General features: G+C 39.2%; 1 protein-coding gene across 3 annotated transcripts in view; it reads right to left on the bottom strand.

Annotated features, from left to right (window-relative positions):
• Nucleotides 1–1,275: 1,275 nt before the first annotated feature.
• LOC127630676 (NAD kinase-like) overlaps nt 1,276–20,682 on the bottom strand; it is a 61,091-nt gene continuing 41,684 nt past the window's right edge. For all 3 annotated transcript variants that reach the window (XM_052108322.1, XM_052108323.1, XM_052108324.1), the window contains 7 exons: nt 13,265–13,350; nt 8,436–8,538; nt 7,614–7,759; nt 6,266–6,365; nt 4,790–4,947; nt 4,623–4,705; nt 1,276–3,576 (listed from right to left, as the gene is read on the bottom strand). In XM_052108322.1, the coding sequence (XP_051964282.1) occupies nt 3,432–3,576; nt 4,623–4,705; nt 4,790–4,947; nt 6,266–6,365; nt 7,614–7,759; nt 8,436–8,538; nt 13,265–13,350 (821 nt within the window). In that variant the 3' untranslated portion in view covers nt 1,276–3,431. The remainder of the gene's footprint in view (nt 3,577–4,622; nt 4,706–4,789; nt 4,948–6,265; nt 6,366–7,613; nt 7,760–8,435; nt 8,539–13,264; nt 13,351–20,682) is intronic.

Genomic DNA, 20,682 nt, shown 5'->3' on the forward strand with positions numbered 1-20,682 from the left:
ATTTACATTACATTCATAATGTTAGTCAGAGGGAACTGGCCCCCACAGTGAGTCTGGTTTCTCCCAAGGTTATTTTTCTCCATTAATCTACATCTTATGGAGTTTTGTGTTCCTTGCCACAGTCGCCTACAGCTTGCTCACTGGGGTTATTAATACAATTATCATTTAATTATTTTTAAACACTATTAAAAATCGTATTTTATCTAAATTACACAATGATGATTAATCGATTTTATAGACATTACAGTTTTATCGTCTGTTAATGCTGATCTTCTGTAAAGCAGCTTTGAAACGATGTGTGTTGTGAAAGGCGCTATACAAATAAAATTGACTTGACTTGACTACTGAGACCTGATTTATGTTACTCAATTTGAACAAATTATGCATTTACATATTTTCACATTAATACATGGACATTTTACATTCGCTATTTGGTCATGTTTTATCGAAAGCTCTCCTTTCTGCTGTAAACACATATGACAGGTCGTGATTCTACACACCCGGCCCCTTATCAGGCTAATCAAGCCTCCGAGAGGGATAAATGCCAACTGGTGGTGAGAGAGAGAGAGAGCACACGAACGAGCTTTTACAGGCAGCTCTGTCAAATGTGTGTGTTTGTGTCCTTTGGTTTAAGTTCTTAATTAAATATAATTTATATCGTCAAGCCGGTTCTAACCTCCTCCTTTCCATCAATCCCTTTACATCACAGTAACGCTCTTAGTTTTTCCAGTCCAAAACAAATACTCTTGTCTATTCTTAATGTAAAAGATAACGTAAGTGGAATGTGTCAGTGAAATGAGGAAACTCGTAGTAAAAAAAAATCTCCCCTTATTTTGAAACACCCGTAATGGTGTGACACAAGACGCGAGTTCATAATGAAACAGCAGTCTTGTACAGCCATATTGACTGTATTTACTGAAAGGACAAACAGACAAGACTGTTTCTTCTGTGAAGCGTGCACAGCTTACAGGATTAGACACCACGCAGGAACAAGGATGAACTTTTTGGTAAAATGGATATCTATTGATGGAGGTTCAAAAGCAAAAGGAGAAACAGTGACAGAACAAGAGCACAAAATCCAAGTCACTTTAGGTTTGAGAGATTTTCTAGATCTTAAATGTACCACTATTGTTTACTTGTATAATGGCACGGTTACGTCTTAAATTCATGGAGTAAAAACACTGATTATTTCCGGATAGATATTATGCATGGATAACAACACCGTCCTTTGAAAACCAATTCTGAAAAATACATTAAAAGAGAGAGACAAGGAGAGAGACATTTATTTTATACTTAGTTTTACTTTGAAAAAGTTCATTTTAATATATAACAATAATTAAAAAATCTGACAGGATGTGATAAAACACAGAAGCAGAAGTCAGACCTGTAAACTGACTGAGAGGTTCATGTTAGTGACAATGCATCTGTATTTTAGGCCTCATTAGCAAATCACAGAGCTGTTTATTACAAAATCCCTTGTTCTTATTTTCTCATAGAAATATCTTACATTTATATCAAATCGGCTTTTAGAAAAACACCTTGTTTAACCAATCATTTGGTTTTAGTTTGATGTAGTTCAGATTAGATCATGTTTAAATGACAAACTTCATATATTACATGTAAAAAATGTCTAAGAAAGTAAATAGAAAAGATCCCTATGACCATATGATTGATTTTCAAACCAATTTCATACAATAACTTTACGCTGCAACTGCGTTCTTACATGTTACACACAAAGGCCATGAGAAGAAAAAAAAAAGCACCTGCTGAACATAAACTATACCTGTTAATGATAACAGCAAATGGACAAAATTACAGAAAGACCTAATATATTAACATCATCACTGTGCTTTAAATCAGCTTCAGGAACTCTAGAAATGACTGTGAAAGAATAAAGTAGTGATGTCACACTTGCAGAGGTGGAAATCTACTGAACTTCTAATTAAAGTTCAATCTTTGCATCTTATGATTGAGGAAGGTCCAGGGTTTTCTCCACCTTATGCAACAGTGTGCATTGTTCTTCACTGAACTTTCTATGTAACAGGTCTGTCACTGATTCTAGCTTTGTAAAACTCACAGTGTGCATTTGTCTTCTTTTTGTGCATTCTATCTGTGGTAGATTTGAGGAGGTATTTGCAAAGCACCAAGCACATTTCCAGAAGAGGATCTGTAGATGAGCTTTTGCTTGCAACAATTGTCCCTCTGATGTCTCGTAGGTACTCATTATGTTTTTGCATCGGTTCCACCTGGCGGATGAAATCATTTCATGGTTTTATAATTGATGCACTTGTGATTCAGGATGTCTGTTACATAATACTGATTGCTTTGAAAGCACATTTATCAAATGACTCTTTTATGGCTGACACGAGCGGTTGCTAATCTGCATTTGTAATTGTTATGCATTCACTTCAAAGCTAAACAGTGTTTCGGTTCTTTTGTCCATTACCTGTCTGTCAAAATCCCATCTCAGATTTGACCCTTCCTCTTTAGATTGTATTAGAGGCACAGCATTTATTCTTGTGAAGGGCACTTAAAACCACAATTTGCTGAATTCATGTAAAGGTCTGACCACTTCTCACCATCGAAACAAAAACTGCACCAGGACTTGGAAGATACCAATGTCAGAGTGAAACCAAAGTTTCATTACCGTCTTGAATATTAAGAACAATAATAAAGCAAAAGTTGTCTAAAACTGGGAAACAAAGAAAAAACATTATGGTCCTTTTGAACCTGGAATGGAGAAATTCAAACTCGTTGTTAAAGAGATTGCTTGTTGACCCGTAAAACAACAATGCAAAGAATACAGTGATTTCTGAAACATTAAGAATATTCAAGCTTAGATACGAATACATCCATCACGAGATGTACGATGCAATACATTCTAAATGACTAGATTTTGATGCGATGCTTTACATGATATAAGGCACAATCTATTGAAATTCACTTATTGCTACAATCCTTCAAACGATCTCGTTTGCCCAGAACTGATAATGCATGGTACTTTACACAACATTAGGATGGAACTGATAGCGGTAAAACTGTGAATGTCACGAAACTTGTCAAGAACACATCCGGCTCATATTTCACTTCAAAATCCAAAGAAAAAGATACAACTTTTGATTTTGCACAGAAATAAGGCTTGTTTTTAGGTACAATATATATATATATATATTATTATTATTATTTTATTTTTTTCGGTTTCTTTTTTCCATTTATGACTATTTATGACTGTGATACGGGGAAAATAATAAAATATATATATATTTGATTTTTGGGTGAAATGTGACCTGGACTTGTTTTCGTAAGATTCCTGAAGAGTCCTGACCACTGGAGGATTATGACAAACAGAGAAAATACAGCACTGCAACTTAAAAAAAAAAGGAAGGACATCATTTGAGTAATAGTGTTGGAAAGCATGAGTATGAATGCGCTCAGAACTCCTCTTCTGAACTCAGATGACTCTGTTTCTTACGAACATTCCAGTGTAAACATTGAGACAGACTCTCGAACCAATCATTCACCGGATCACGGAAACAGATGGAAGGAACAGGGAAACAGGACGTAGTGATGGTAATACTGAAAAATAGAGAGAAATATTAAGACATTAGACTTGCATTATGTCTGTAGAAAGGGACGTGGCAAAAATTATTCTTTTAAAAGGAATATTCCGGGTTCAATACATGTTAAACTCAGTCAACAGCATTTGTGGCATAATATTGATTAGCACAAACATTTATGGGATGGATTACCGACCGGGCCAATGGGGCCAGTGCCCAGGGGCCCTTGACTACCAGGGGGCCGTTGACTGCCCTGGGCTTTAAGGCTGTGTGATCTAGTTTAGTGATCCCCGCTTGGAAACCCTTTTGGGCATGAACAACGAACCCCCCCCCCCCATTCCACCCGTAACAACTTTTGGGCATGAACAATGACCAACCATATTTGCACCACCTCTACTGCCGTGACATCATCTTAAACGCGACACAAAAATGTTTACAATAACATGACCGCTAGCTGTTAGCTACTAGCTCATAGTGTTGCATAAAGCAGTTGTTGCATGGTGATTTTACACAAGTTAAATTGGCCTGGATGTTTTAGAAGCAAGCTTCCAGTAGCTGGTCAACTAAATAAAGTGAAGCTTTCAAGCAGAGTATAGAGTTACCGTAACAAAACATACCATCCTCAATGGCCCTTACTTCCCATTGCTCGCAGGTTTAGCTGTAGATAACTTTAAAACTAACGGGTTGATGTCCCGTGTCGCAAATACAGTGATGCTGGAAATAACGATTCTCTAAGACCAATCAGTGATCTGCAGGGTTTTGACCTTGGGTTTTCGGGGCACATGCTGAATAATTGGAGCTAATGATGTGAATGAGTAATCAGAGCTAATGATTAATCATTGCAATAGTCGCAGAATAGTCGAATAATCATTCCAAAAATTGTTAGATTAGTTGATTATCAAAATAATCATTAGTTTCAGCCCAAATGTGGTACTTTAAATAGCATTATGGAAGTAAAATAGATTGTGAATGACGTTTCATGTTGACTCAAACCATTTATAACCTGCATCATAAATATCTTCAAGGAGCTTTTATCTGGTTTAATCTGATGCTGATGTCACTAACCTGTCCCCATGTGCAATTTCCTGCCGTTTCCTGCCATCGAGAGACACCCAGGCTGTGTTTCTGGCATCACGGGACAGCATGATCTAAAATCAAAAACAAAGCAGTGTTGAGAGAATGCCCCCATGCAATCACAGAACAGGGGAGCAGCAGTGTTGAGCAGCATTCACCTTGAGCTCGACGCCCGCGGGCACAACGATGGGTCTGAATGAGAGCGAGTGTGGACAGATGGGTGTGATCATGATGGCTGGAACATTCGGGTGGATCATTGAGGCACCTGCTGCTACAGCGTATGCAGTGCTGCCTGTGGGCGTGGACACTATCACACCTGAGAGAAGGACAGAAAGTTCAGAAAGGCAATTCAGAAAACTTTATACAAAAAACTCAAATCTTAATATTTTGTCTTGTTTTCTAGTAAAAACTAATATGGTTGATTTTCTATTAATTATATTAAAATAATAATGCAATTAATTGCACCTCCATAATAAACAATTCAAGCATGAACACAACAAGAGCAAAGCAGAGTGCACGGATCTCACTACACATTTTGAAAAGTTTCAAACTATATGTAACTTGACCTAGCATTTTATAAACATATTGTTTCTGGCGAATGATGCTGAAAGTCATATGCGCTGCAAAAAAAGTGTCCTGTGTCTCCCTTGGACAGACTGCAGGCTAGTGATATGCTTGTTAAGTCTGCATCGTCTAATCAATGCTTTACTTGTCTGCCTCAATAATGTGATGTATTTTAAATATCTCATATTATTATAGATGAATATTATATTTATTACATAATATGAATTTATCGTCATATAGGGCTGTTACGATTATGAAATTTGGCTGATGATTAATTGCCAAACAAAAATTGCGATTATGACGATTTTGACATATTTAAAGAAATATTCTGGTTTAATTTAAGCTCAATCATCAGTATTTGTGTTATAATGTTGATTACCTCAAAAATGTATTTTCAACTAAACTCTCTTTTCCTATAAAAAAAACTATAAATGTGTGTTCCAGTGAGACACTTCAAATGGAAGTCAATGGGGTCCATTTTTGGAGGGTTTAAATGCAGAAATGTGGCGCTTATAATTTTATAAAAGCTTGGCTATTCTGAATAAAATTACACCCCATTCTTTAAAAATAGACTTTGGAGATGGGCTGGTTTTGTTTATGAGACTCTAATATATAAGATCATCTACAGTTTTACAGCATGAATGCTGCTCAGATTGCAGTTTGTTGAAGAACGATGATGAAGTGTAATTCTTTCAGGCGAGATCTCATGTAAACAATGGAGAATATATCAATATTTCTCAGATTGATCACTTTTAAGGACAAAAAGTGCTATTGGATGTTTTTCAATGAACGCTTGTCATGGACGATTGACCAAAGTGTGTTGAACTGGATTCAACTGGCGATTGTTATTTCATAACAAAGGTATGAAGTCCCATTTTGTTATTGCATGTTTTAATTTGTACTCTTGACACGAATAACTAAATTGCTGTTTCTGGAGCACTGCTATCGTGAAACAGATATTGGATATCAATACTGAACCCGTAGATCTTTGTAAAGATGTAGAAATTGTTAACATTAAGACACTCTTAAGACAGTATAATTAGCTGGTTTAGGTTTGATTACACACTAACCATCTCCTTGAACAGTGGTGATCAGGTGACCATCCAGGAACAGGTCGACATTAGAGAGGTATGAGGATGGACCTCTGTCCACCACAACTTCATTCAGCACCTGAAAGAAGAACAGAGATCTAGCAGATTGTTTACAGCAGTTTATTAAACGGATCATTTCAACTCGAAATTCTGATTGGATGAATTGTGTTTGAAGCCTACAGTTAGAACAATGAACTATATCAATTGACGGAAGAATTGTTTATTCCAATTATTTAGTTATATTCCAAGAATTTATTCCTCACTCAGTGACGCATGAGTGAGCAGGACATTCCATTTAAAGGTGCTGTAAGTGATTTTTTTCATGGAAAAGTATGTAAAGCGGGCCTAGTGGTAAAGAAGCTGACTACCACACCTGGAGTTCGCAAGTTCAAATCCCAGGGTGTGCTGAGTGACTCCAGCCAGGTCTCCTAAGCAACCAAATTCACCCGGTTGCTAGGAAGGGTAGAGTCACATGGGGTAACCTCCTCATGGAGTCACACACTATAGTGTGGTTCTCACTCTCAGTGGGGCGTGTGGTGAGATGTGTGTGGATGCCACAGTAATGCGCCCAACAAGCCATATGATAAAATGTGCGGATTGACGGCCTCAGCTGCAGAGGCAACTGAGATTCGTCATCTGCCACCCAGATTGAGGTGTGTCACTACGCCACCACAAGGACTTAAGAGTGCATTGAGAACGGAGCATGTGCAATTGGAGAGAAAGTTTGTAAAAAAAAATGTCCTACTCCATTAAAGATATGAATGAAATAAGTGTGCTGAGATATCTCACCGGTCTCTGTGACAGCTGTAGACTTTGTAAACAGCAAACAAAAACATGTCCGCGGACCGCAGACATTGACTCTTTTCACCTGTTAATCATTTTGCTCATTGAAACGGATCACTGGAGAAGGGTATAGCTGCAGGCATTGCTCCAAAAAGGGGCTGTCACTCCAAACCGCCATTGAAGATATAGGGAGCCCCTTACCCAACCCTTTCCCTAACCTTAACCGTAAGTCGAAGTGAGTAACCACGCCCCATTTGGAGATTCATTAAGGAGTTGAATTTGACCCGAACATGATCTGGACAGGTTTCATGAGATTCACCCAGACACCACATTATCCTTAATTAAGAAATTAGATGGATTTTAACAGTTCATATCATTAAAAGCTAAATCACCCTTTGTCATTGTCCATGGATCACACACTATTAGTTCAAGTGTATTAACAGAGTGCTTGTGCTGTGATTCAAGGTGTTTTTTCCCCAGACATAACTTACATTTGACTTATAAATTCATATTAATTGCTGAGCGGCAGGGCTCTGGTACTCACTTGATATTGCATCATTTTTTGGTTGGGTTCAGTGTCTCCATTCGTGATAATCAAACTCTTCACATCCACGGCTCCCCTCTTCTTCTCTCTACACTCTTTCACCACCTTCACTTTCAGACGACTGCGCAGAATGATCGCAGCATTACCTATGGTGAGGAACAACAAAAATGCTTCATAAAACTCTGGCAGCCCTGGGGATTTTCTTCTAAGGCAGCATCAAAATTGTGCATGATTTCAAACGCACTACATACGCAGCAACTCGGCGCAATATACAAATACGACAGAGACTGCCGTTGGTGTGTTGCTAATCTAAAAGACACAATACTACAATTATCATAAACATACACACAAATGCTGGGTAAAATTATCGGTTTTAATTAGAACTAACTATCTTTATATATACTGCTCAGTATTGAATGAATTTTAAGAAAGATTGTGTGAATAAAAATGTGTCACATTAAAGATCTACTAGATGGATCCAGTGTGCTGTACTGACTGTTGTCACTGCAAGGAGTTTTCATAATGCAATGCATCAGATACAGCTCACAGACATCTCACTGTCCGTGACACATGAGCAATAATGTCCTCATAAATTGACACCTCGAAACACAATAAAGCTGCATACAGGAAATGATTTAGGAAGAACAATTCCTTGAAAATAAGAAGTCAAAACAATGGGAATGGAGTGTCAACCAAACATGGATAGGGATGCATTTTAAAGCACTCCAGTCAGCTGGGACAGGATGGGACAGTGTCATATTTGAAGTGTCACAAATAGAGATTGTTCGAGGAACAATTTAGGGAAATTCTGGGGGGACTCACCTTCAATGACCTGTGTGACCTGAGACTGGTATGTGTCGAAGTTAAATGGTGTGAGAAAGCCCAGAGAACCCAAATGGAAGGCCATGACAGGAGGCACACTCTCCTACATCACACACACACACACACAAAGTTACAGTTAGGCTATTAGCACGTTTCCTTACCAAAATGACCAATTCTTTGACAATACACTTAGCAGGGTTGTGCACCATTCAGAACTGTTCAATCATGAATTTGAATTGAGGCAGCAAAAAAGATGTAGAATTGCAATTCAAATTTGAATTAATGGAATTATAATTGAAATGGAATTAAATTTAAAGACTTTTTTTTTTCTGTTTTGAAACTATGTGTGTTGTGAAAGGCACTATACAAATAAAATGATGACTTTTTAAAGATATTTTTTAATAACACATTTATTTTTCAGTAATCATGAAATAAGTTATAATTAGGGCTAATATAATTAACTCGTTAATTCAGCGCGATTAATTTTATTAAAAATAACTTGAGCTGTATGAGCAACACACAGTTTATACAGTGAAGAAAACAACCCTTCAGTAGACAGCACAACACAAACATGCGTTACGTTCTTGCGTTCAAAACACTTGATGGGAGCGCAAATTCGAACTAAGGGATCTCAGATGTGTTCGAAGAATTAAACTATATTTAACTTGACACAGTGACCTAAAAATGTACGTTTATGACACAACGCACCCGAGATGGTACACAAGCATGTCTGACGCAGGTGTTCACTGAAGGGTTCTTAAACAAGCCCTCATAATAAATCTCCAACTGATAAATTCACTTGTGTAATGGATTGCTGTGAACTGTGTGTCAATGATTGACTTATGATCAATAATATGGTAGTAAACAATACATTGTATTCTAAAGCCGCTATTTGTATTGTCTTATCAATGATTAACTCTTCTGCTACAGGAATGTAAAGCATTTTATTTAGCTGAATATTCATTATTATACAGTATATATATATATATATATATATATATATATATATATATATATATATATATATATATATATATATATATATATATTATATTTAAATATAACTATGTATAATTATTTCATTATTATATATTGAATAATTTTTATATGAGAGGCTTTTTCAGCAAATATTTGTATATGCAATTGATTAATTGGGACACCATGTAATGATTGACAGCCCAAGTTATAATATTAGAACATGCATAACAAATGGGGTATGTCCAGAAATGTTACGCTGAAGAAAAAAAAGCCCTCTTAAATCAAGTAAACAATGCTGAAAAAACAATGAAAGATTTACTTGATTATTGTACTTTTCCGGTGCAAGTATCGCACAAGTTGGATGAATGCATTTATTTAAGATTAAATTGCCCTTTACAAAACATGTATGTGGTTCAGTCCCATTCAATCTCTTACCAACATGCATTTTTGGGCATAAATAATATGGTAGCATTGTTTGGCCATTTGCAAGGGTTTATTTAAATTTTTGTTGTTCATTGTCACAGTAGGTAACTTGTTTTGTACGGTGGCCGTTAAGTGCAAAACCAAACAACAAATCAGAAAACACAAGTTAGAAAACACAACAGCAATTCAGTCGAGACATAGCGCATGTGGAGGCTTCACGCTATTCTCCGTGGCTCCACACACAACTCACCACATGCACTAAGAGGTGAAAACCTGGCCAGCAGGAGCCATCTCTGCTCTTCCGGACTGTTTTGAGTGTACTGACTGGCACATGTTCAGGGAGGCTGCAACATATGGCGATTCTACCAACTTGAGGAATACACAGCATCAGTGACCAGCTACATCAGCAAGTGCATTGATGGTCACTTTCTCCAAGACCATCACCACACTCCAACCAGAAGCCATGGATGACTGCAGAGGTGTGTGCGCTGCTGAGGACCCGAGACTCCGCCTTCAGAGCAGACGACAAGGCTGCCCTAAGTACAGCGAGGGCCAAACTGTTTAGGGCCATCAGAGAGGCAAAGCGCGCACACGCACATAGAATCCACAGTCACTTCCAGGACAGCGGCAGAAAGCGGTGCATGTGGCAGGGCATCCAGGCCAACACCAACTACAGGACAACATCAGTTGCCTGTGACAAAGATGCCTCCCTTCCAGATAAGCTGAACGACTTCTACGCTCAGTTTGAGGCGCAGAACAACGTGGTGGCGAGGAAGACCACCCCTCCTCCCAATGACCAGGTGCTCTGTCTTACCACGGCCGATGTGAGAAAAACTCTACCTAGAGTAAACCCATGGAAGGCTGCTGGACCAGACAAAATTCCTGGCAGAGTGCTTAGAGGATGTGCAGACCAGCTGGCAGATGTTCTTACCGACATCTTCAACATCTCTCTGAGCAGCGCCGTCGTTCCAACGTGCTTCAAGGCCACTACCACCGTCCCCATGTCAAAGAAGTCTTCAGTGTCCTGCCTCAACGACTACCGTCCCGTTGCACTCACACCCAACATCATGAAGTGCTTCAAGATGCTCATCATGAGGCACATTAAGACCCAGCTGCTCCCTTCACTAGACACACTGCAGTTTGCGTATCGTCATAACCGTTCAACAGATGATGCCATTGCCACCACCCTCCATCTGGCCCTCACCCACCAAGATAAAAAGGACTCATATGTTCGAATGCTGTTCATAGACTTCAGCTCAGCATTCAACACAATCATTCCCCAGCACCTGATTGGAAAGCTGAACCTGCTGGGCCTGGACACCTCCCTCTGCAACTGGATCCTGGACTTCCTGACTGGGAGACCTTAGTCAGTCCGGATCGGGAACAGCATCTCCACAACCACCACCACACTGAGCACTGGGGCCCCCCAGGGCTGTGTGCTCAGTCCACTGCTGTTCACTCTGCTGACTCACAACTGTGCAGCAATGTACAGCTCGAACCACGTCGTCAAGTTCACCGATGACACAACCGTGGTGGGTCTCATCAGCAAGAACGACGAGTCAGCATACAGAGAGGAGGTGCAGCGGCTGACGAACTGGTGTAGAGCCAACAACCTGTCCCTGAATGTCGACAAAACAAAAGAGATGGTTGTTGACTTCAGGAGAGCACATAGTTAACACTCTCTGCTCGACGGCTCCTCTGTGGAGATCGTCAAGAGCACCAAATTCCTTGGTGTTCACCTGGTGGAGAACCTCACCTGGTCCATCAACACCAGCTCTATTACCAAGAAAGCCCAGCAGCATCTCTACTTTCATCGAAGGCTGAGGAAAGCACATCTCCCACCCCTCATCTTCACTACATTCTATAGAGGGACTATTGAGAGCATCCTGAGCAGCTGCATCACTGCCTGGTTTAGAAATTGCGCCATTTCTGAACGCAAAGCCCTGCAGAGGATAGTGAGGACAGCTGAGAAGATCATTGGGGTCTCTCTTCCCTCCATCAAAGACATTTACATAAAACGCTGCATCTGCAAAGCAACCAGCATTGTGGACGACCCCACACACCCCTCACACAAACTCTTTACCCTCCTGCCATCTGGCAAGAGGTACCGAAGCATTCGGGCCTTCACGGCCAGACTCTGTAACAGCTTCTTCCCCCAAGCCATCAGACTCCTCAATACTCAGGGACAGGACTGACACACACACACACACACACACACACACACACACACACACACACACACACACACACACACACTTGTACACATCCAACTTTTGCACATGTCCAGAGTTACACTTTAATTACTGTCACTTTATACCTGGCTGCTACCTCAATAACTGCTATGTCCATAGAACACTATATCATAGTATGCTATGTTTACATTTGGCATTTTGAAATAGTCATCTTTTTGCACTACTCCGACTACAAATGTGTATTGGTCGGTGCTACACCATAATTTATTGTACTGTCCCGTACTTTTTGCACACGTTTGCATGTGCACTTTATGGAGAAATATTATTCAGTCTGTGTAGTCTCATGTGGCTCTGTGTTTATCCTATGTTGTTTTATGTAGCATCATGGACCTGGAGGAACGTTGTCTCGTTTCACTGTACACTGTACTAACTGTATATGGTTGAATGACAATAAAAAACACTTGACTTGAGTGAACCACATTATAGCAACCACGAGGTTACCCCATGTGACTCTACCCTAGCAACCAGGCCAATTGTGTTGCTTGGGAAGCCTGACTGGAGTCACTCAGCACACCCTGGATACATACTTGCGACTCCAGGTGTGATAGTAAGCGTCTTTACTTGCTGAGCTACCCAGGCCCCTAGAACTGTGCATTTCATTTATTTCCCCATATTTAATACATTTTTATTTTATGGACCATGGTGCAGAACACTTGATTTCCCCAAATGCTCTAATTTGATCAATATATTAAACAATCAATAGATTCAAATTTTCAATCTGTTTTTATGAAGATATTTGAAAACAACATTGTGGACAATTTCTGGTGTTGTAAAACTAAATCTGTTTTAATCGCTGTGTTAGTTTTAGCTTTATTTTATTAATATTCGTTTTTTTAGAGAGAAATGTTGTCTCTAAAATTTTAAAAAATGTAATTCCACCTATTTGAGAATAAATAGGCATACTTGGTTAAAAATCATGATGAAATTATCAGACACAAAATGTGTCTTTTGTACAAGTAGTCTCTGTTTTGATAGATGAAAGTTTTGAATTTCTTTGAATTGCAATTCAGTAAATTCCACTTCCTATCATTCCAAATCTACTTCCTGTGGGGTGTGGCCAATTTCAATTCCAGCTCATGAATTGATAGGGAGTTCATTCTAAAATTTTGAATTTTGTACAACCCTGACACTTAGATTTTCATTATTCTGTCAATACTGCAGCAGTTATTTTCACACCTGGAAGAGAGAGGAAGCATAGAGCAAGGTCCCATCTCCACCCAAACAAATGATGAAGTCTACAAGGTTGGAAATATCATCATAATCTGTGAAAGACACATCAACAGGTCAACTTTTCCACACATTTCATTAAAAAAATAAATAAATAAATAAATAAATCAAACCTGATGCAAAATGTCTAAGTGCCATATTTGATTTGAAAGCTACAGCAGAGGGGAAGATTTTGAGTGAATAACAACTTAAATTGAGATGGGTTTGTAATGAAATGAGGGTTAATAAATGACGAAAGAGCATCAATTTTACTCTTACAATGCTCAAGTCGCTGGATACATAAGTCAAGCTTTTCAAATAATATATAATAATAATAATATAAATAATAATACATATTTTTGTATTTATGTTACTTAAATAACAAAATAAGGCCAGAAAAATTCATATGAATATAAAAATAATTCAAATAGCACTTAAATAGACGAGATCAAATGAAAGCCCTCATTCTCAGGAATGCAACTGTATAGTTTATTTTCTTGCCCTAATGCCACAATTCTAAATATTTTTAAAAGAACCACAAAGCTTATTGAAATTATATCTGCTCTGACCTTGGATGGTTTTCTAAAAACAATGAGCCATTTTTTACTTGTAAGATATAACATAAATATTCACACAAGCAAACTAACAGACATGTCCAGAACAAAAAAAGTGATCCAGCAGGAAAAGCATGCTAAACAATCATCAGGAAAATATGTTGTATATTGACGATAAAATGTTTTATATTATCGCAAAGTGAATGATCTCAGCTTTCTAACACACTATAATGAGCTTCTAGTCCACTTAGAGGCCAAGATGTTCAATGAAACAATGAGGGTGTTGCATGAACATAAAGCACCTATAGAGTGTCTATAGACGAGCACATCAGTATGGGCTAAAATGTGTTATAGCACCACCTATAAGGTAACCCCTCCCCCCATTATTTATACCATGATGAATGGAAACATGTAAATGCTAATCGCTGCAACCCCCCAATGTTCACGTCAAATCTACACCCTTGACTGCAGCTAAATAAGGTACTCCCCTATTTAGTGCTTGATCCAGTTCAGTACACGCACAGTTGGGTAATTTACGGGAGTGAGAACTGCATTGCAGAACCGAATTAAGATTATTAGAGATGATTTTAGATTATTGAATCCAACTGCGATTATTTGAGAAAACCACGATTATTGCGCACTACAAATTCTAATCGCATTTTACTGTCCAATGAAGGGAAATATGAGCGAATATAGAAATGCCATGAATGACATGTTTTTGAGCAATTGTCCGGTTTAATTGCATTGTGTGTGTGATCCAAATGAACTACTATGAACTGTGGAGGTGGTAGAATGAAGACACTCTTTTCTTACAAACTCAAATGTCTTCATGCAAAATAAAGGCTTATTGGAGATTTTTAAAATAACATGTGAAGGTGAAGAAATTAGGACAGAAATATTTACTATTTTATTATATAATATTATCAAATAATGGAGTTCACACGAGGTCAGTTAAAGAAGCTGTTTTAACCACTCGATGATTTAAACTAAAGTAATATATAGGCAGTTGACTGTGTTATTTGAATTTTCATGCGTAACGTTTTGGCCATAATATGCACAATCACACTCTGTTATGTAACCACAGACACAAGATGGAGTTTTGAACCCAAGCTTGGGTGTTTATTTACAAATTGTGCAGAAAAGTGAAGGAAGACTGGTGAAGTACCATTCTTGGTGGAGATAGAGGGTGAATGGTAAGACTAAGCCAGATACACAGAGGTGAGATGATGTCAAGGGAGGTGTTCACTTGGTGAAAGTGAATCCACAGGTGAGTGTATCACATGTGAGGACCGGAGCTGTAGTAAGTCACCCAGAGGATGACGTCGGAAAACGGGTAAGTATACCACAGGAGATCGTTGGAGAGAGGATAAGTACTTCACAGGAGATTGCTTAGAGCACATGTAGGTAATCTAAGGAAGATCGCTGGAACAGGGGGTTAGAGTCTGTGAGTGTGCTTCTTATAGTGGTGCTGATTGGCTGATATCTTGAATTGGCTGCATGTGCGGGTGATTAGTACTCTAGCGAGTTTGAGCGCTGTGATTGGATGACGGGGGAGCCTGGTGTATTTGTGACACTGTTATTCTTATTTATGATGACACTGTCACTACTGCAAAAATGGGTGTGTAAAAGAGTGTTAATGGGTAGAATACAGACAAAAGAATGATGATTAAAGGGATCTCTTACTTTAGGCAGATGTGTGAATGGCTTTCGGCTTCAGACGGCACATGATGACTACAGTACATCATATCAAACAACAAAATTCATGGCTACTTAAAGAGTATTTGAGTAGAATTGATTGTCACACCTACAGATGACATGGACCAATGGCAGCAAGATGATGTTTTAGAAAGTTTTCCTGAAAGTTTGCGCACCGAACACTGAAACGTTCACAAAACATCTACATTTGGCCCGATTTTGTTTAAAATGATATCACAGTATTTCTTTCTCTGGTTTCGTATGATGTAGGGGACTTGAGTATGACTATTTGTATGAAAATTAAACGTCATCATAGCAATTATTTGAATGACAATTAATCGCCAGCCTAATGTCATAATCCCAAAGCTTTGCAATGTGTACATGAACAATAATCTTTATTGTCTATTATTCATCTGGAACACAAACAACGTGGATCGCAGTTAAGGTGAAACAATAAAATACCTCAAATATTAATAATAAAATAAAACTTTTGCATAGCTACATTCCAAAACCATAATTTAATCAGAATTTAAGAAAATATTTATTTAGCTCACAAAATAAACAAAACATATCTGGGAGCATTACTGCTCAAACAGTTTAAGAGAATATGCTCTTTCACAGGTAAAAAATATCTAAACATGCTAAATATTGTTGTATGTGCATGGGAAATGTCATACATGCTCCTCAAAATCATGCAACGTAGATAGTTTTGGGACTTATTGATCGTTGGCCTCATTGACCTGAGCTTATGCACCTCCGTTATTGAGTGCAAAAAAAAAAAAAATACATATATTATTTATGGATAATCTTGGCAATATTAAATACAATATGAAAACATTCTGTATTATTTATCACACTAGTGTTCTTTAATGTTTAACCAGGAAGTTTGTTTTGAAATGCTTTTACTTTGTACAAAATGGCAAAGTCACACTTGTGGCACTCCCGGTCAAAAATGACCAGCTATTGAAAATGAATGGGGGAGATCAAAAACAAGAGATAAATGTAGTGTTCAGGAACATGTTCACATATGTGCATGTGTTCAGGCCTCAGAACTGTGCACGCACACATACACACACACTTGTGCACTAACACACATGCGCACGCACACACAAGCTCACAAACTCTTTTTAGTATTATAGGTTCTCTTTTTCACAGAGATTAACTTTATCCTTACCTGAACTGCATCCACCACACACACGCACGCACGCGCGCCCGCACACTCACGCTCACGCGCACGCACACACAAGAACTGTCTTTTCCCCACAGTGACACAGTTTTTATTTGTCAATCATCTCAAAGCAGCTTTACAGGAAATCATACATTATAGATATTACAGTTTCATTTTTTGTTAAAGTCTTGTAGTTTGATTAAATAAGATTTTAAACAGTGTATAAAAAAAAATAATTAAGTCAAGCAAGCAAGCATGTAATACTCAGAGTTTGTGTGTACGCGTGAGCATGTGTGTGCTTGCGCGCATGTGTATGTGTATGTGCATGTGCACAGGTCTGAGGTCTTTATGTTTGCAAGCACACATGCACATATGTGAACATCAGTGGCGGCTGCTGGTCTTTCAAAGAGGGGAAGCTCATTTTCGGTCTACATTATAAACTTATTTACCCTATTTTTTGCACTAAATCAATCTTAGGTGTTGATCTGCCCTGCTGTTTAATTCAAATTTTTTCCTCGTAAGGAAGACTTTCAAATGGCTTTGCCAAAATCAGGTCGACAATATTAGCACCGTCTGCCATCGTGCACAGTTTCACCCATACGACGCTAGCCTAGCCTACTTTATGAATGAATGAATGAACGAACGAACGAACGAACGAACGAACGAACGAACGAACGCTCTAAAACAAAATATATTAAACTTGGTAAAACTGAAACAAGGAATGTGGTGTATAATTGTGTGAAATGTATTATGCAAATTGACTAGCAATTTCGCCAAACAAATATAAAGAAATAGGTTGCAGCAGTTTGTCTTTCGACTACACTTGAGAAATCCGCGATGGGACTGAGCGCGAAATAGCTTCAGTGACTTCTTATAGGACAGATTCGCTGTCAATCAAAAGGAGATGCAGTCTTTCGACAGATCCTCCAATCATCACGCGGAAGCCCGGAGTCCGGGCCAGCCCACTCCTCATTCACCCCCAGAGACGCTGAGCGTCCGTGGGCGGGACGTAATCGCAGCATTTATCCAATGATCGTCTATTTTCGGAGCACTGAAAAAAACTGTTCAGAGCAGCCCCATTGAAGTCAATGGACGCTCGGCTTCAACAGGGAAATGCACTGACGCTACGGGAATGTATGAGAAGTAAATCGAGTCAGCCGACCTGCTATATGTAATGTAGCTGATTCTGAACGAACTCATCTTCGAGATGAACGTGTTCTAATGCATTTTTAGTCAATAAATTGTTTACACAATAGTACATATTTGACCATTATTTTTTTGACATTATAGGGGAAGCTGAGCTTCCCTTGCAGTCTTAAAGAAATCCCCACTGGTGAACATGATGAACATGCTCCTGAACACTAAATGTTACTTTTTTTTATCTCCCTGATTCATTTTCAACAGACGGTCATTTTTGACCAGGAACACGAGTACTGACTGTGCCATTTTGTACAAAAATAAAAGCATTTCAAAATAAACACTGAAGCACACTAGTATAATAAACTATTGTTAATTTGTTAATAATAATTAACAAAGTTAGTGTAAGCAAACAAGCGAGAGAGCAGAAAAATTACACTGAGTGAACAAAGTCTTCTAACCGCACACTCAATAGACGAGCGAGCACGATTATATTTAGCTTGCAAACATGCGCGAGTGCATAATATACTGGATGCGCTGAGGACTGAGGCACAGTCGCGCGAGCACACAAGAACGTGCAGACACTGACCACGCTCTCCTAGAACTGTCCGCACTCTTTCCGGGTCTTAGCAGCAGCAATTAACAATGTGTAGAAAACTGCAGGAAAAAAAGCCCACTTCATGAATTACGGAGCAGGATTGCACGTCTTACGCAACATTTGAATTATCCTTGCATATTCCGTGTTCGCAGTGCATGAAATTCCCACATCGTTTCATTTTAACGTGTTGTTGAATTTTTTGTAATTCACACTGGAACACAGAAATCATCCTCATGACACACCGGTTATATGTTTCATTTCTGGATCTCTCCAGAGATGTTCAATCAGGTTCAAATCTGGGCTCTGGCTGGGCCACTCAAGGACATTCACAGAGTTGTCCCGTAGCCACTCCTTTATTATCTTGGCTGTGTGCTTTGGGTCGTTGTCCTGTTGGAAGATGAACCGTCGCCCCAGTCTGAGGTCCAGAGCGCTCTGGAGCAGGTTTACATCAAGGATGTCTCTGTACATTGCTGCATTCATCGTTCCCTCAATCCTGACAAGTCTCCCAGTTCCTGCCGCTGAAAAACATCCCCACAGCATGATGCTGCCACCACCATGCTTCACTGTAGGGATGGTATTGGCCAGGTGATGAGCGGTGCCTGGTTTCCTCCACACATGACGCTTGCCATTCAGGACAAAGAGTTCAATGTTTGTTTCATCAGACCAGAGAATTTTGTTTCTCATGGTCTGAGAGTCCTTCAGGTGCCTTTTGGCAAACTCCAGGCGGGCTGTCATGTGCCTTTTACTGAGGAGTGGCTTCCGTCTGGCCACTCTACCATACAGGCCTGATTGGTGGAGCGCTGCAGAGATGGTTGTTCTTCTGGAAGGTTCTCCTTTCTCCACAGAGAAATGCTGGAGCTCTGTCAGAGTGACCATCGGGTTCTTGGTCACCTCCCTGACTAAGGTTCTACTCCCCCGCTCACTCAGTTTAGCCAGGTGGCCAGCTCTAGGAAGAGTCCTGGTGGTTCCAAACTTCTTCCATTTACGGATGATGGAGGCCACTGTGCTCATTGGGACCTTCAATGCTGCAGAAATGTTTCTGTACCCTTCCCCAGATCTGTGCCTCAATACAATCCTGTCTCGGAGGTCTACAGACAATTCCTTGGACTTCTTGGTTTGTGCTCTGACATGCACTGTTAACTGTGTGACCTTATATAGACAGGTGTGTGCCTTTCCAAATCATGTCCAATCAACTGAATTACCACAGGTGGACTCCAATCAAGTTGTAGAAACATCTCAAGGATGATCAGTGGAAACAGGATGCACCTGAGCTCAATTGTGAGTGTCATGGCAAAGGCTGTGAATACTTATGAACGTGATTTTTTATTTTTAATAAATCTGCAAAGATTTCAAACAAATTCTTTCACATTGTCATTATGGGGTATTGTTTGTAGAATTTTGATGAAAATAATGAATTTAATCCATTGTGGATTAAGGCTGTAACATAACAAAATGTGGAAAAAGTGAAGCGCTGTGAATACTTTCCGGATGCACTGTACATAACATTTTAATGAAAAACATAAACAAAAAGACACAAACACACACTTGACGGTCTTGACGCTGCCTGTAAAGATTATCTCTCTCTGTCGCATCACCATTCGCAGTCGGCCTTTAACCCTCTCGGAGGCTTAATTAGCCTGATTAGGGACCGGGTGTGTAGTATCATGACCCGGCCCCGCCCTCCGCCCTGTCAGTTTCATTTCAGGTCTCATCCTTTAAACAATGTAATGAATGTACTCTTGGTCCCAGAGTTTCCGCTAGAAAAAAAATGGTGCCGGAAGGTTTCGTTTTACGGACATTTTGATGATATGCCGGTCAAATATATCGCCTCTTAATTAGTCAAGTTGAGGAAAACTGGAGGCAGTCTATGTAACTTAAAAAAATGACATAATCAGGCCGTATAGAATGCAACATATTATTATTAGCTTAACTTTCAAATAGACGAAAAAAAAAACATGAACGTCCGATTGGCGTCAATCAACGGCAATTGTTTTTTACTGTGGTTTCACACACATTCACTTTTTGAAACATTGAGGCACGGATGTACCTAATACAAATAAATAAAACATCTCCAGTTAACTAGCAGATCATTCATTTAGTCCGTTATTAAATAAGAGATCTAGCGCTGAAATCTGTTGTTTTTAAATCAAGCTGAGCGCTCGTGTCCGCTGCTATCAGTTGCATGGACGACGCGCTGCGCGAGTTGCGCAATCTTCACTAGGACGCTGCGTTTCAA

Source organism: Xyrauchen texanus, chromosome 37, assembly GCF_025860055.1.
Source record: "Xyrauchen texanus isolate HMW12.3.18 chromosome 37, RBS_HiC_50CHRs, whole genome shotgun sequence".
Taxonomy (NCBI): domain Eukaryota; kingdom Metazoa; phylum Chordata; class Actinopteri; order Cypriniformes; family Catostomidae; genus Xyrauchen; species Xyrauchen texanus.